The sequence below is a fragment of the Psittacula echo genome (genome assembly GCF_963264785.1).
Source record: "Psittacula echo genome assembly, chromosome: 1".
Taxonomy (NCBI): domain Eukaryota; kingdom Metazoa; phylum Chordata; class Aves; order Psittaciformes; family Psittacidae; genus Psittacula; species Psittacula echo.
The window spans coordinates 128399831-128416880 of NC_137735.1; the positions used below are offsets into that span (position 1 = coordinate 128399831).

The 17050-nt window shown below is 63.4% G+C and overlaps 1 protein-coding gene across 5 annotated transcripts; it reads left to right on the forward strand.

The window, feature by feature from the left end:
* Window positions 1-245: 245 nt before the first annotated feature.
* On the forward strand, window positions 246-8448 carry RBM28 (RNA binding motif protein 28). 5 transcript variants are annotated; one of them, XM_080626047.1, is made up of 18 exons: window positions 246-374; window positions 1118-1285; window positions 1363-1439; window positions 1523-1598; window positions 1747-1839; window positions 1934-1999; window positions 2173-2379; window positions 3185-3266; window positions 3398-3507; window positions 3584-3657; window positions 4426-4561; window positions 5203-5267; window positions 5362-5520; window positions 6170-6304; window positions 6961-7035; window positions 7112-7362; window positions 7638-7737; window positions 8233-8448. In XM_080626047.1, the coding sequence occupies exons 1-18, from the start codon at window positions 248-250 to the stop codon at window positions 8353-8355; spliced, it is 2124 nt and encodes a 707-aa protein (XP_080482173.1). In that variant the 5' UTR covers window positions 246-247; the 3' UTR covers window positions 8356-8448. The 5 variants fall into 5 exon arrangements, with proteins under 5 accessions (XP_080482173.1, XP_080482175.1, XP_080482174.1 ...); XM_080626049.1 differs by lacking the exon at window positions 6170-6304; XM_080626048.1 differs by lacking the exon at window positions 1747-1839.
* Window positions 8449-17050: the final 8602 nt, after the last annotated feature.

Genomic DNA, 17050 nt, shown 5'->3' on the forward strand with positions numbered 1-17050 from the left:
TTCCTTGATCCCCAGCGTCCCTGTGATGGGACCCTTGAGACCCCATAGGATCCCCCGAGACCCCCCAACTGACCCCTGGGATGTGCACCCCAAGTCCCTCTGTGTGCGTGTGTCCCCCCACGTGGGACCCCCAAAACCCCGCCGCATCCTTCACCCCGCGGTTCCCCTCCGCGCCGCCAGGGGGCGCTCTCCCCCCCAGGGCTCCGCTCTGTCCCACCCCCTCCCCCCCTCCCCCGCGCGGTCCAAGATGGCGGCGCCCTGCAGCCGCACGGTGCTGGTGCGGGGCCTGCCCGCGGCCGCCACCGACGCGGAGCTGCAGCGGCTCTTCGAGAGCATCGGGCCTCTGCGACGCGGCTTCGTCGTCACCGAGAAGGGTCCGGGGGGGCCGGGACCTGGGGCTGGGGAGCCTGGGAGTGAGGTTTGGGGTCTGGGAGACCCGGAACTGGGGTCGGGGGTGCTGAGAGGGGCCAAGACGGGAGTCTGGGGGGGCTGAAGGGGGCTGAGACCGCGGTGTGGGGGGACCAGGACTGGGGTCTGGGGATCTGGAGGGGGTTAGGACCAGGGTCTGGGGGATTGGGGGGACTGGGAATGGGGTTTAGGGGGGACGAAGGGGACCAGGACCACGGAGGAGCGCTGGGACTGGGCTACGGGTCGGGGCCGAGGGGCTTTACGGGGGCTGGAGGAGGGGATGCGGTCAAGCTCTGGGAGCACGGGTTTAGGGGGCTGAGTGGCCTGGGACTGAGGTCTAGGGTGTGCTGAGCGGGGCTGGGACCGAGGAGGGACCCAGAGCCAGCATTTGGGGGCCTGGGACCAGGGTTTGGGGGGTCGGGACCAGGGTTTGGGGGGCTCCAAAGACCTGGGACATGGGTTTAGGGGTGCTGATGTGTGCTGAGACCCGTTTATTGAGGGGTCCCAGAGGACACTTTGGGGCAGGAATTTGGGGGGGCAGGATTTGGGGGTCATGGGGACCCCCCGGAGCCATTGTCTAGGACTATTGAATGGGGGAGGTCACATTTGTGACCCCCAGTTTGGGGGTGCCAGGAAGGGGGGGTCAGGAGGGGCAATATTTGGGGTGTCAGCGGTTGGCCCCCCCTTTCTCCCCTCTTGCCCCCCCCAGGCACCCAGAGGTGCCGCGGCTTTGGCTACGTCACCTTCTCCCTGGCTGAGGACGCCCAAAGAGCCCTTGAGGAGCCCCCGCCATGGGGCAGCCACCGCCTGACCGTGACCCCTGCCCGGCACCGGGGACAGAGACCCCGCCGGGGGGGGGCAGAGCAGGAGGCAGGAGGTGAGCGGGGGGTCCCCGATCCCATCCTGCACCCCCAGAGCGGAGCCGAGCGCCCTCAATGCCCATTGCCCCCACAGGGACCCCCCCGCAGGCGAAGCAGCCCCGGCCGGCATCCAGGAAAGCGCGTTTGATCGTCCGCAACCTCAGCTTCAAGGTTTGGGGGGGTCCTGAGAGGGCCTGGGGGGGGGGGTTGGGGACCCCCAGTTCACCCCCTGGCCCCCCCCTCTCCCCCCATAGTGCTCGGAGGAGGAGCTGAGGGATCTCTTCTCGCCCTATGGCTCCGTGCTGGAGGTGAACATCCCCAAGAAGGCAGGTAAATCCCACCCCCCCCTGCATCATAGGGGTGGGGTTTGGGGTGCTGCCCCCCCCCCCCCCCCAAAGGGCAGGTTGGATGTGGGGGATGCTGGGGGGACGTGGAGCAGCATGGGGGGGTTCGGAGCAGCATTCCAGGCTCTCGGCAGATGGGAAGATGCGAGGATTCGCCTTCGTGCAGCTCAGGAATGTGCTGGAAGCAACCAAAGCGCTTCGGGGGATGAACATGAAGGAGATTAAAGGTTTGGGGGATGGGGGGGAGTCAGGAGGCTTTGGGGGGTCCCTCGGAAGTGGGGGGCACTAATGGGGTCCTCCCATGTCCCTTTGCCTCCCCAGGGCGGCCGGTGGCTGTGGATTGGGCTGTGGCCAAGGACAAGTACCAGGCAACAGAGGGGACCCAGGGTGAGGGTCCTGCACCCCATAAGCCCCCTGAGCACCTTAAACCCCCCCCAGGCCTGGCGGGGGAACCCCCTCCAAGTGGTTTTGGGGGTGTTTGGACCCCATTGGTGGTCTTTGTGGGGGGCACAGGGGGTTACTTGGGGTCATGGTCACTGCTGGTACCTGGTGCTGTGCAGGGGGCAAGGAGGAACCTGGGGGGGGTGGAGAGAAGAAGGAGAAGGAAAAGGAAGAGGAAGAAGAGGAGGATGAGGAAGAAAAGGAAGAGGAGGAAAAGGAAGAGGAAGAGGGAGAAGAAGAGGAGGAAGAAGGTGATGATGGAGGCAGTGAGGATCACAGTGAGCAGGAGGAGGATGAGGAAGAGGATGAAGATGAGCAGGATGAAGGTTTGTTCTACTCTGGGTGGATGAGGGTGGCAGTGGCTGGGTTAGAGGAGGGTGGGGGAGCTCCCCTTGGATTGAGGGGGCTCTTCTGGGGGTCTGGGGGAGTTTCCTCTGGGATTTGGGTGCTGCCATGGGGCTTGGGGGGGGGGGGGGTGTTGTCTGGGGGGGGTTCCCTTGGGGGGCTGCCAATGGGTTTGACGCTTTCCCCAGTGGATGTAGGGGGGGGCCCTTGGGGGGATCCCTGGGAGTCTGGAGAGGTCTCCCCTGGGATTTGGGTGCTGCCATGGGGGTTTGGGGGACGGGGGTGGGATTTATCCTGGGGGTATGGTGGGGTTCCTATAGGATCTAGGGTGGGCTTCCCTTGATTGGGTGGGGGGGGTCCTCTGGTATTGAGGGTCCTATCCTGGAGGTCTGGGGGTTTTCCTTTGGGGAGGGTTTCCCTGGGATTTTAGGGGTTCCCTGGTGATGGAGAGGACTCCATTGGGATTGGGGTGGGAAATGCCCCGGGGATTTGGGGGAGGTTTCCCCTTGGATTGGAGGGGTTCCCAGTGGATCTGCGGGGGGTCTCATCTGAGGAGCTGCCCCTGGGATTTGGGGGGGGCTACCCAGGAGTCTGGGGGTGTTTCTGTGGGATTGGGGGTGTTCCTCTGGAAGTATGGGGGTTGTCTCCCATTGGATTGGGGGTTTGCCCATGGGATTTGAGGGGGTTCCTGTTGGGGTCTGGGGGGGTCTCTCTGGGGGTCTGGGGCTCTCCCCACACTGGCGGGGGTCAGCAGTGACCCCCCAAGCCCCCCCCATCCATCCGCAGCTGTGAAGACACCCAAAAAGCGCCGTGGCCGGGGGGGGGCCCCCCCATCTGACGTGGGTGAGGGCAGGACCGTGTTCATCCGGTGAGTGCTGCAATGGGGGGGGGGGGGGCACTCTTTGAGGTCCCCCCTGCTATTGGGGGGTCACTGTGGATGTGGGGGGCCCCGTGTTCCCCCCTGACAGCCACTCGTGTGCCCCCCCCCCCCCCCCTTAGGAACCTGTCCTTTGACACGGAGGAGGAGGCGCTGGGCGCGCTGCTGCAGCGCTTTGGGGAGCTCAAGTACGTGCGGGTGGTGCTGCACCCCGACACCGAGCACTCCAAAGGTAACGGGGGGGAGGGGGGCACTGGAGGGGGGGCACCCCCTTTGTTCCCCCCCAGGAACCCCCTTTCTGCCCCCAGGTTGTGCCTTCGCCCAGTTCCAGACACAAGAAGCTGCCCAGAAGTGCCTTGAGGCTGCTCAGGGCGATGGGGAGGTGAGAGGGGGGACAGGGACCCCCCCAGGGGATGAGAGACCCCCGTAGGTGACAAAGGGACCCCTTTGGGGTGATGAGGGACCCCCCGGGTGGCAATGGGATCCCTCCTGGTGACAAAGGCAACCCCCCAAGGCAATAAAGAGACCCCCCCCAGGGTGACAAGGAACCCGCATAGATGATGAGGGGCCCAACCCAGGGTGACAAGGGACCTCTTCAGGGCAATAAGGCCCCCCCTGGGTCCACAAGGAACCCCATAGGTGACAAAAGCCCCCCATCCCCCCAGGACAATAAGGGAGCCCCTCAGGGCAACAAGGGACTGCCTCCGGGTAACAGAGGGACACCTCGTGGGGTGGCAAGGGACCCCCTCAGGGCAATAAGGACACCCCAGGGTGGCAAGGAACCCCCCCTATAACAGAGGGAACCCCCAGAGCAACAAGAGCCCCCCTGCCCAGAGCAATAAAGGACCACCCAATGTGACAGGGAACCACGGTAGGGCAATAAGCAACACCCTAGGGTGATAGAGACCCCCAATAGGGTGACAAGGGACCCCTCTCCAGGGTGGCAAGGAACCCCCATAGGTGACAAAGGACCTCACAAGGCAATAAGGGACGCCCCCAGGGTGACAGAGGAACCCCAGGAGTGACATCAGGGGGGCTGGAGCATCACCGTCCCACCCCTATGGGTTCAGGGGTTACCTTTGGCCCCCCCCCCCCATTCTAGGGGTCACCCCCCTATTGTGGGGTTCCCAATGGGTTCTCACCGGTGCAGGGGGGCGGCCTGCGCCTGGACGGGCGCCTGCTCCGCATGGACCGGGCCGTGACCCGGGAGGAGGCGCGGGAGCTGCGGAGCCGCAAGGAGCCGAAGCCAGCGGGGACCCGGAACCTCTACCTGGCGCGGGAGGGCTGTGAGTGGGGACCCCCAAACACCCCCTTACCCCTGTGACCCCCCCTTTGTGCCCCCCAGACCACCTTTTTGCACCCCAACCCCCTCTGTGCTCCCAAATCCCATTATTTTTCACCCACATCCCTGGGCTTTACATCCCCGAGCCCCCTTTTGTTGCCTCCACACCCCCATTTCCCCCCTCCAACTGCTCTTTTGCCCTCCAAATGCTCCTTTTTGTTCCCCTGAGCCACCTTTTCCCCCTTCAAAATACCCGGGGTTTGCCCCCCAACCTTTTTTTGCCCCCCCATAAACCCTCTTTTGCCCCCACTTCCTTTTTTTCCCCCAACCCCCTCCTATTTGGCCCCTGGAACCCCCTTTTCTGCTCCCCCAAAACCCTTTTTACCCCCTAAACCCCATTTTTGGCCCATCCAAACCCCATTTTTTGCCCCCCCAAATCCCTTTTTCTACCCCCGAACCCACTTTTTGCCCTCCAAATCCCCTTTTTAGCCCCTCCGACCACCCTTTCTCCCCCCGAACCTCCTTTTTTACCTCCCCAACCCCCCTTTCTGCCTCCCCCAAACCCAAACTCCTTTTATCCCCACCCCCATCTCCCTTTTTATCCCCCCAAACCCTTTTATTCCCCCTGTGTTCCCCACTCCGCAGTGATCCGGCCCGGGACGAAGGCAGCAGAGGGGGTGAGCGATGCTGACATGGCCAAGCGCGCTCGGGTGAGTGTGACCCCTGCAACACCCTGTGTGTGTCCCGTCCCCCCCCTCCCGTTTTGGGGTACCGCGGCCCCCACTGACCCCCCCATCCCCCCAGTTTGAGGAGCTGAAGGCGCAGAAGCTGCGGAACCCCAACATCTTCGTGTCGCGCACCCGGCTCTGCATCCACAACCTGCCCAAGGCCATCGACAGCACCCGCCTGCGCCAGGTCCTGCGCCGCCTCCTGGGGGGGGGCAAGGGCCCCTGCATCAAGGAGGTGGGGACCCCCCCCCCCCACTCCCCGGGACACCCCTGCGTGCTCCTGTGCGCTGGGGCCTCACCTCACTGGGAGAGGGGTTGGGAGGCAGAATCAGTGGGTGTCCCCCCTGTGTTCTCTCTGGGGTGGGCTTTGGGGTGCAGGGGATGTGGGTGTCCCCCTTTCTGTGTCCCCCCCCACTATCCTCCCATGCTCTGTGTCTCCCATGGGAGCAGGTTTGCGGGCAGAGGCAGTGTTTGTCCCCCATGTGTCCTTTGTGGGGTGGGTTTTGGGGTGCACGGGAGGTGGGTGTCCCCCCAGTGTGCCCCCTGTGTCCCCCCCCACGTGCCCCTGTGCTCTCTGTCCCCACTGGGGAGGGTTTTAGAGGTGCAGAGGGGGTTGGTGTGTCTCCCCATGTCCCACTGTGTCTCCTCTGAGATGGGTTTCTGGGGGTACAGAGGCTCTGGGTGTCGTCCCCCCCAGTGTCCCCTCTGTGTGGGTTTGGGGGTGATGGGGTGCAGACGTAGTGGGTGTCCTTCCCCCCCTCATCCATCTCCCCCCAGTGTCCCCTGTGCTCTGTGTCCCCCCAAGGGTGTGTTTGGGGGTGCAGCAGCTCTGGCTGTCCCCCCCCATGTGTCCCCATCTCCCCCCTGTGCCCCCCGCCCCGCAGTGCCGGGTGATGCGGGAGCAGCGGGGCCAGGGGCAGTCGCTGGGATTCGCCTTCGTGGGCTTCGAGGCGCACGAGGAGGCGCTGGGGGCCCTGCGCAGCATCAACAACAACCCCCGGCTCTTCGGGGCGCACAAGGTGGGGGGCAGGGGGGGCGCTGAACCCCCCTGGGGTATCCACGGCCCACCCAGACCATGCACTTTACCTGAGAGTGCTTGGGAGGCCCCTCTGTCACCAGCCCCCTATAGCCATCCCCAGTACCCCAATATCCCCCTTGTACCCCAATAACCCCCCAGAGCACCCCTATAACCCACTCACCCCTATATCACCCCCCAGCACCCCTATAACCACCCTGCAACCTTAATCCCCCCCCCCTTGCCCCTATAACTCCCTGCACCGCTATAGCACCCCATCACCCCTGTATCCTTACCAGCACCCTTTTACCCCTCAACAGCACCCCTATATCAACCATCCACACTCCTGTAATCTCATTGGGATCCTTATACCCACTCTTTAACCCCCTTCTTCCTGCACCCCTATTCCCCCACAAGTCCTCCCCCCAGCAGGGCCCCTCCATGCGCTCCCACTCTGCCCTATAGGGCCCTCCCCATGCCCTTTTGGGGAGTTGGTCCCCATCTGTCCCTCTCAATCCCTAGGTCGGTGCCCCCCATTTGTGTGTCCCCCATTCATGTTCATTACCCCATTCATATCCTGCCCCATTGATAATTCCCCCATTCATCCCCCCCATTTTCCCCCCCTTCACCCCTCTTTTCATCGCCCTTCCTGCCCCACAGCGTCCCATCGTGGAGTTCTCCCTCGAGGACCGGCGGAAGCTGAAACTGAAGGAGCAGCGAACCCAGCGCAGCCTCGTGGGTGCCCCTCACCCTTTTGGGTCCCCCCCCCCATCCCCCCCATCCCCATTGCTCACCCTTCTCCCCCCCCCAGCTCAAGCTGAAGCAGAAGCAAGCGGCAGCAGCGACCCCCGAACCGTCTGCACCCCAGAAGAAGCCCCATGGGAAGAGGGGGGCACCTGACAGGGGGCAGGACCCCCCGAACCCCTCCTCCGCCACCACGGAGCCCCCCCAGCCCTGGTCCGGGTTCCGCACGGATCCACACGCAGGGAGGGTGACACTTCCGGACGGGTCCACAAGGAGGAAGGTGCTGGCGCTGCCCTCGCACCGAGGGCCCAAGATCAGGTACAGGGGGGCCCTTCTTCTTCCCCCCTTCCTCTTCCTCCCCCCCCTTCACCTGCTTTCCACTTCCTCCTCTTCTTCCTCCCTCCTTTTTCATCTTCTTCCTCATCCCCCTCTCTTCTTCCCTCCTTGCCCCCCGCTGGGGGGATCCCCATCTTCCCCCTCCCCTCCTGTGCCCAAATCCCCTCTGGGTGCTGGTTGGCAGCACCCATGGGGGTATATTACCACCCAGGAGGGTACTGAGCACCCATGGGTGCCCCTTTGCTCCCTGTCCCCAGGAAGCGGGACAAGGGGAAGGTGAAGCCCCCCCCCAAGCAGAAGCAGCCCAAGGCCAAAGCCCAGAGGAGGAAAGAGAAGCACAAGGTGCCCCCCCCTAAGGTAAGGACCCCCCCCCCAACCCCTCCTTGTGCTTTTGGGGGATCAGATCCCCCTAACTGGGGGTGCTGGCGAGGGTCTCCTCACCCTCTCCCCTGGCCCTGCAGCCCCAGTGTGACTGGATGGGTGGGGGCATGGGTTTGGGGATCCCCATCCTTCCATAGGGATCGGGGGCAAGTTGAGGACCCTCATCCTTTACCCCCTTGAATGGGTGAGAGGTGGGTGTTTGGTTACCCCTGTGCTGCCCTTACCCGTGGTGGCTCTGAGGGGGGTGATTTGGGGACCCCCCCTACCTCGGGTATATGGGGGGATGACTCAGGTGGGGTTTTGGGGACCCCCCACCCTTCCCCCCACCTCATGTGACATTTGGGGCTCCCCCTTTCTTGGGTGGGTGGATTGGGGGGGTTGGGCTTGGTAACCCCCATGTGGGTTGGGTGGGGGTGGATTTGGGGTGATGGGAGGGGGTTGGAGCCCCCCATCTCACCCCGCACACCTCAGGCTCGCAGGGAGGGCCCCGGGGGGGCCGAGGCCCGGTTCAATGCCCTGGTGGAGCGGTACAAGAGGAAGATCCTGGGCAGTGACCCCCCCGCGGCCAAGAGGAGCAAGTGGTTCGAGAGCTGAGACCCCCCCCAGCACCCGGACCCCCCCATGGGTCCGTGTCCCCCCCCCCGCCCCGTGTAAAAGTATTGCAGTATATTTTAATATAAAGCTTTTGGAGGAGAAAAGGTGCCCTCAGGTCCCTGTGTCCTCTGGTGTCCCCCCCCTCCCATGTGTCCCCTTATGTGCCCCCCTCGTGTCACCTCTCGTGTCTCCTTGTGTCCCTTCACATATCCTTGTGTCCCCTCTTGTCCTTCCATGTCCTCGTATCCCCCCATGTCCCCCTGTGCCCCTTCCTGTCCCTGTGTCCCCCAGTGTCCCCCAGTGTCCCAGTGTTGGTGGCTGCTGACCCCCCGGGGCTGAATCAGCCCAAATGTGACCTCGTGTGACCTCGTGTGACCCCATGTCCCGGGGTGCCCCCTGGGTCGGACCCTCCTTTGGGGTCGCTGCACCAGGAGGGATCGGGGGCACTGGAGCAGCCGCCACCGTGGTCATTGTCACCATCAGCACCATTGTTACCGTCATCATCGTCATTCAATCACAAGAGTGAATAATTCCGTGCTCATTCAATATAAAAATAGTAACAATAGTAAAATGATGATAAAATAATAGGAATTGGATAATAATTCAATAGTGGCAATAATACTAATAACAACACTAGTAATAATGTGATAATGAAATATTGGGCATTCCACAACTCAATTATAATAACGATAAAATAAGGATTTAATACAAATAACAATAATAATGCCATGGTAATAAATTAATGATAAATAATTTGATAATACTGATAAAAATAACATTAATAAATTATAAAATGAAATAATCCACTAATAACGATAATAAAATACGAATTCCGTTATAATAAATAAAGAATTTCATACAGTTAACGCTAACAGTATTTTAATGAATAAAAATTCAGTGCTAATCACTAATTCCAACTAAATCCGAATGTAATGATAAGAATTTGGTCATAGTTTGATACAATAATAGCGATAAAATGGGAAAATATTAACAGTAAAATAATGAATAAATAGTGATACAACATCTGATGTTACTATAAATAGTAGCAACGAATGATGAAATGACAATAAAGACTAAAATAATGATATGGTCATAAAATGACAGTAAAATAATGAAATATTAATAAATTACTAAGAAAAAACCAATACAATAGTAATAAAATAACAGTAAAAGGACAAGAACATGAGGAAATAGCAATAAAATAACAATCAAATAATGAAATATTAATAAAATAGCAATAAAATAAGAGCAATCACAGCAGCTTGTCCAGTCCCCCCGTGTCCCCTGTTAACAGCCCGGGGCCCCCCCATGTGTCCCCTCTGGGTCCCCCATGTCCCTCTGTGTCCACCCCCCCCTTAGCACCCCATGTCCCTCCGTGTCCCCCCCCCATTAACACCCCATGTCCTCCTATGTCCCATCTCTCCCCGTTAACATCCCAGCTCCCCCCGCATTGTCCCCATGTGTTCCCCCTTTCTCCCACCCAATCAACACCCCAGATCCCCCCCTCCATCTACCGCGCGTCACCACCCCGGCTCCCACTCCACGTCCCCTCCATGTTCCCCCCGTTAAGGCCCCGCGTTCCCCCCATGCCCCCCCCCCGCTAACATCCCATGTCCCCCCCCTCCAGCCCCCGCTCCAGCGCATCGAGGCAGCGGCGCAGCCGGGCCAGGGTCACCGCTGCCGCCGTGTGGGGCGCCTCGGCCACGGCGGGGGGCGGCGCCGGGGGGGGCGGCGCCGGGGGGGGGCAGCGCAGGAGCGCGCCCATGGCCCCCAGCAGGTGCCGCAGCGTCTCCAGGTCCGTGGCCACCTGCGCCAGCGGCGCCCCCCCCGCGGCGCCCCCTCCCGGCAGCGCCCCCAGCAGGCGCTGGAAGAGCTGCAGGCGCTGCCCCATCGCCCCCAGCCCCAGCGGGGGGGGCGGCCCCTCCAGCACCGCCCCCAGCCCGCGGATCTGCACCCCCAGCGGGAACAGCTGCGGGGGAGACACGGGGGGGTCAGCACCCACAGACACCCCCCCACAGACACCCCCCCACAGACACCCCCCCCACAGACACCCCCCCCACAGACACCCCCCCCCACAGACAACCCCCCCTAGACACCCACCCCATAGACTCCCCTCCCATAGGCACCTCCCCCAGCTATGGGGGTCCCGAGCCATCCAGGTCACTGAGCCCCACTTCAGCTTCCTCAGCCTTGGGAACCCCACATCTGGGCATGGGGATCCCCCCTCCCAGCATTTACCCCCCTGGGAACATCCCTATCCAGGGCATAGACAGACCCCCCCCAAGCCATGGGGATCTCCCCCTTGGAATACCCCCCCCCTAAACAAACTGTCATTTGGAACCCCCCATCTGGGCATGGAGACCCCCGCAGCCATGGGGATACCCCTCCTGAGACCCCTATCTAGGAGACAGCCCCCCCCTTGGGTACCCCAAATCTAGGCCCAGAGACCCCACCACCACACACAGCCATGGGGACCCCTCCTGGAGACCCCGATTTTGGGCACAGACCCACACACTTGGGGACCCCTATCAAGGGCACAGAGTCCCCCCAGACCCCTCAGCAACAGGACCCTCTATGGGGACCTGCTATTCAGCATCCCCACCCAGGGGACCTCCAATCACTGCCTCAGAGCACCCCCTAACCCCTTCAGCCATGGGGACCCTTCCCCTGGGACCCCCAGTTAGAGCACAGACACCCCCATTAAATGGACCCCATGGGACCCCGTATCCAGCATCCCACCCATAAGGACCCGCAATCTGTGCCTCAGAGACACCCTCCCAGCCATAATGCGCCCCCCCCCCGGGACCCCCAATTGAGGCACAGACACCCCCCTCCTTCCATATGCCCCCCTCGGGGCCCCCCCATGTCCCCTCCTCCATTCTGGGTGCCCCCCATGCACCACCCTGAGGCTCCCCCTTCCCCTTGCCTGACCGGGGTCCCCGTTGGGGTCCCCCCCTCACCTGCAGGCGCTGGAGGCGGGTGCTGAGGGTGCGGATCAGGTTCCTCGCGTCCACCCGCACCCTGTCCAGCCCCACGGGGCGCCCCGCGGCCGCGGGCAGCCCCAGGCACAGCAGCGCCCAGAGCGGCGCGGCCGGGCCCCACATGGCACCGGCGCTGGGACACGGGAGCGACCCAAAACCGGCCCGAGGAGCCTCCGGGGGGGGGGGAATGAGAGCGGGGAGTGAACCCCTGGTGGGGACATGGGATGGGGGACATGGGAATGGGGGGGCACGAGGACGGGGGCACATGGGGACACGGACATGGGGATGGGGAAGATACGGGAGGAGACGGGTGTCTGTCATGTCCCCTGGGGTCCCGTGTCCCCCCGCTCTGCTCCCCACAGCGCTGGGGAGTCCCTTGGGGTGGTGGCCCTGGGGAGCTGTGTGGGGCAAAGTGGGGGTGTCCTGGGGTGGGGGTGTCCCATGGTGGGGGTGTTCCGGAAGAAGGGTGATCCCATGGGGAGATGTCCCAGGACAAAGGAACTGCCATAGGGGAGTAGTACCCAGGGACAAAGCGGGGCCCTCGGGGAGGAAGGGTGTCCCACAGTCGGGGTGTCCTGGGATGGGGAGGTCCCGGGACAAAGGGTGTCCCATGAGGGGGATGTCCCAGGAGAATGGGGTCCCAGGACAAAGGCTATCCGGGGACAAGGGGTGTCCCTAGGTGGGGTGCAGGGGATCCCCCCCTTACCTGGCTCGCCCTGAGGGTCCCGTCCGGTCCCGTCGGCGGCTCCATCCCCGCGGCCCCCCCTTTATAGCGGAGCGGGGCCGTTGCACAACGGCGCTTCCCGGCCCCGCCCGCCCCGGCCCGACCGCGGCCGCGTCCGTGTGTCCGTCCGTGTGCCCACGTGTGTGCCCGTGTCCGTGGGTCCGTCCGTGTCCGTCCATGTGTTCGACGGGGGATGCAGCAAAGCCGGGCGGTCCCGGGACACAGCGATAACGGAGGGGTCCCGGGATCACACGGAGGATCGGGGTTGGGGGGGAGGTAATTCCCGGGGATGCACCGGGGGGATCAATCCTGGGACACAATGAACAGGGGGGTCCCGGGACACAGGGAGAACGGGGGGGTTCCGGGACACAACGACAATGGCGGGGCCACGGGGATGAACCGAACACGGGGAGGGGGTCCCGGGGACACACGGAACACGAGGGGAAGGGGCCCCGGGATGCACCGTGGGGGTTGTCCCGGGACACACGGAGCACCGGAGCAGCGTCCCGGGGATGCACGGAACACGATGGAGATCCCGCGGATGCACCGAGAGGGGGGGTCCCGGGACACAGCAATACCGGGGGGGGGGGGGGGTCCTGGGGACATGCGGAGCATCAGAGAGGGGTCCCCCAGGGACAAACCGAACACGGGATGGGGGGGCCCGGAGATGCACCGCGTGGGGGAAACGGGTCCAAGTGAACACGGGGGGGGGGTCCTCGGGATACCGCGAGCACCGGGAGGAGAGTTCCGGGGGTCACATGGAGCACTGCGGGGGGGGTGTCCCGGGACACAATGAGCACGGGGGGGGGCCGGGGATACCCCGAGCACGTGGGGGGGGGTATCCCCAGGTGACCCCTGGGGCACCTCCCACCCCCGACACGTCCCCGCCCCACCGCGTGCCCCACAGCGCGCGGACGCCTCCTGCGTGTCTACGTGCCCGGGTGGAGCCGGTCCGTCCCCCCCCCCCGTGTGCGTGTGCGCGGTGACACATCCCCGCCGGCAGCGCCGTGCACACGCACACGCGCCGCGCGCTCACACGCACCCTGGTGCTCCCATGGGACCCCCCCCCCCCCCCCCCGGGTCCGTCCCTCCTTGGCCCCGTCCTGCCCCACAGCACCCACCTGGGGGGGGGCACACACGGGTGTGAGCACACGTCGGGCAGCGCGTGCGGCCGGGCACACGCGGGTCTGGGCATACCCAGAGCACATCTGGGCACACTCGGGCACTCACACACATCTGGGCACGCTCGTATCTGGGCAGACGCACGTCTGGGACAGGCGGGTCTATGCCCATGCACATCTGGACACACACACATCTGGGCACACAGATCTGGCACATACACACCTGGGCAGGTGGGATGGGATGGAGATGGGGATGGGGGTGAGATGGGATGAGGATGGGGACAGGAATACGGATGAGGACGGGATGGGGAGAGGGACAGGAACGGGGATGGGAATAGAGTGGGGATGGGAATGGGGACTGGGATGGGATGGCATGGGGATGGGACAGGGTCGAGGGTGGGATGGGGAGAGGGACAGAAACGGGGATGGGAATAGAGTGGGGATGGGAGTGGGGACTGGGATGGGATGGGGATGGGACAGGGTCAGGGATGGGGACGGGGATGGGGACTGGGATGGGGACAGGGATGGGGATGGGAACACGGATGGGGATGGGGTGGTGATGGGGAAGGGGACCAAAATGGGACGAGGATGGGACAGAGACAGGGATGGGAATGAGGGCAGAGATTGGGTGGGGATAGGATTGGGACCAGGATGGGCTGGGTGCAGGGATGGGGACAGAGTCAGTCCCCTCTGTCACCAAGAGCCCCGTCAGCCCGTCTGCACCCCATGGGGACACCCCCCCGGCTCCCCATACCCCTGTCCCCATCCCCGGGGGCCACCCCGGGCCACGGAACCCCTCAGCAGGGGAGTCCCCAGGGGTCGAGATTCGGGATCCAACGCCAGGATTCATCCCGGGGCAGGCGGGAGCTGGCAGCCCCCATCCCGTGGGATTCTCCCTGTGTCTCCCCCGTTTCCCGCTGTTATTTTTGGTGCGGAGCCACCCGGCTAATTCCTGGATATTACGGGCTGGCCGGAGCCGCCGGGATTGCCGGCAGCCCGGGGCGGGGGGAGCCCAGCATTCCCGAGGGATCCTGCGGCCAGCCTGGACTAGCACCCACATTCCTGCGGTTGGGATTCACCCCGCTTGACACCAGCATCACCACGGTGTCCCCATAGGGACACGGGGACGACATGGGGACATGGGGGAACATGGGGATATAGGGACATGGGGGGACATGGGGATACAGGATACGGGGATGTGGGATATGGGGACATGGGAGAACATGGGGATATGGGGGAACATGGGGATATGGGGACATGGGAATATGAGGATATGGGAATATGGGGATATGGGACATAGGGAAATGAGAGGACATGGGGGGAACATGGGGATATGGGGACATTGGGATACATGACATGGGAACATGGAGCCCACCCCTGAGCGGCTTCAAACCCAGACCAAGGGGGTTCATGGGTGTCCCCAGAGGTGTTTGCACCCCGGGGGGTGCTGGGTGCTGTCTGATGTCCCCAGACCTGCGAGAGGACAGGACACAACACAGCCGGGGCCACGTGAGGATACAGATGGGGTGGCCAAGGGGACAACGGGGTGCACCACAGCACCCCAGCAATGAGCGTGTGGCCTATGGGTGCCCTCAGGCTGCTGGGGGGGGGGAGGTCAGGGTGCCCGGGGGGGGTCAGGGCCCCGGGGGGGTGACAAGGGCTGTCACCACCACCGGTGCGGTGCCGGGCAAACACGGCCACAGCCTTGCCAGGAACCGCGGGTCAGCGCCCCAGGGCTCGTGTCACCATGGCCTGACCCCCCCGACACCATCACCGTGTCCCCCGTCCCCGTCCCTGCCTCTGCCCTCCCAACACCGTCACTCGTGTCCCCAGTCCTGTCCTTGATCCCTGTCCCCCCCCAGCATCGATCTTGTCCCTGATTTCTGTCCCTGACACATCCCTCCCACTCCTGTCCCCAAGCTCCGTCCCCCTGTCCCATTGCTCACACTCCTATGTCCAGCTCCTGTCCCCCTGCAGACACCATCACTCATGTCCCCAGACCCTGTCCCCAGGCCTTGTCCCCCTGCAGACACCATCACCCCTCTCCTGCACCCAGACCCTGTTCCCCTCACAGCCAGCTCCTGCTCCTGTTCCCAAGCCCTGTACCCCATCCAGCACCACTCGTGACTCCCAACCTTGAACCCTCCACAGCCATCACCATGCTTGTCCCCAAGCCCTGTCTCCAGTCCCTGTCTCGTCACCCAGCATCACTCATGTCCCCAAGCCCTGTCCTTGATCAATGTCCCCACCCAGCCAGCATCCTTATCGTCCCTAAGCCCTGTCTCCCCTCCATCCATCATCCCTCATGTCCCCAGTCCCTGTCCCCAATCCCTACCCCCCCCAGCCACCACTGCTGCCACTCCTGTCCCCAGTCCCCATCCCCCTGCAGCCATCATCACCCTTCTCATGTCCACAGTCCCTGTTCCCCCAAGCCACCATCACTGCTGTCCTCAAGCCCTGTTCCACCCTGGCAGCATCACCCCCGTGTCCCCAGTCCCCAACAGCCCCCCCAGTCCCCTCACTCCATTCCCTGGGTGCCACCGGGGGGGACAGGGCTGCAACGATGTCCTCAATGTCCCCATGTCCCCCTCGGCTGCTCCCAGGCTGGGTGACGGAGCTGGGCTTTGCTGAGGGGCACACCTGTGTATATGTATGCACATGTATGTGCATGTGTGTGCATGTGTGTGTGCATGTATGTGTGCATGTGTGTGTGCAAGCACCACATGAAACCCTAACAAGAGTGTTGCTGTTGGTGCTGGTAACTGGGCACCCAAACTGGGAGCGCTGGGATCCAGCATGGGATATGGGTTTAGAGGCATGGGAGGGGGGACAAAGGACATCGGTCACAGTGACATCTACCATGGAGTCACCATCGGTCACAGCGGATGGTGCTGGCAATGGGTGTGATGGTGAGAGGAGACCCATGGACATGGGGTGCTGCTGGGGACGAGGGGATGAGGGGACAATGGGACAAAGGGATGAGGGAATGAGGGGATATGCAGATGTGGGGACAAGAGGATGAGAGAACAAGGGGACAAGAGGATAAGGGGATGTGGGGGACATGAGGATGAGGAACGGCGATGACGGGACATGGGGACAAGTGGATGTGGGGCCAAGGGTCCTGGTGGTGCTTTGGGCAGTGCCACAGCCATTTGTGCTTTCCCTGTGCACACAGAGCGACTCTGGCCCGGGCTGGTGTGCGCACAGTGGGGGTGCGACACAGGGGTTGTGCACAGCCATGTGCACACTGTGGGGCTGCGCATCCTTGTGCACCCCTGTGCACCCCTGTGCGTCCTTGTGCATGCTTTGGGGCTGCGCATCCTCGTGCACCCCTGTGCCCGTGCACCCCAGTGCCCACTTCAGGGCGGTGCAGCCCCGTGCACAAGAGCCCCGGCTGGTGCCCGTTCCCTGCCCACGCTGACACGCGGCCACCCCACCTTGTCCCATACCCATGAGCTGCCGATGTGGAACAACCCCCCCCCGTGTGGCCCCCAAGCGCCACCCGAGGGTCCCGGCGGCCTCGTGCACCCCCGTGCGCGGTGTCCCCTCTGTCCCCAGGGGGTTTGGGTCCCCCCGGCGAGCGGGTCCCCCGCGGATGCTTTTTGGGGTAAGGGCTTCCTGAGTGCCGCGGAGGGGACAGCAAGCCCAGACCGCAAAAAGACCCGAGAGGGACAGCGGGACACGGGCACGCATGGACACACACGGACACGCATGGGCACGCGTGTGAACGCACACGTGTGTGTGCCCGTGGAGCAGGGGGCCTGCATGGTGCGGCTTTGAAGCAGCCAGACCAGGGCTGGTGGCCCGGAATCCCAATGGGTGCAGGAAAGGAAGAGCAGGATCCAAATGGCGCAGGGAAGCATCAAATC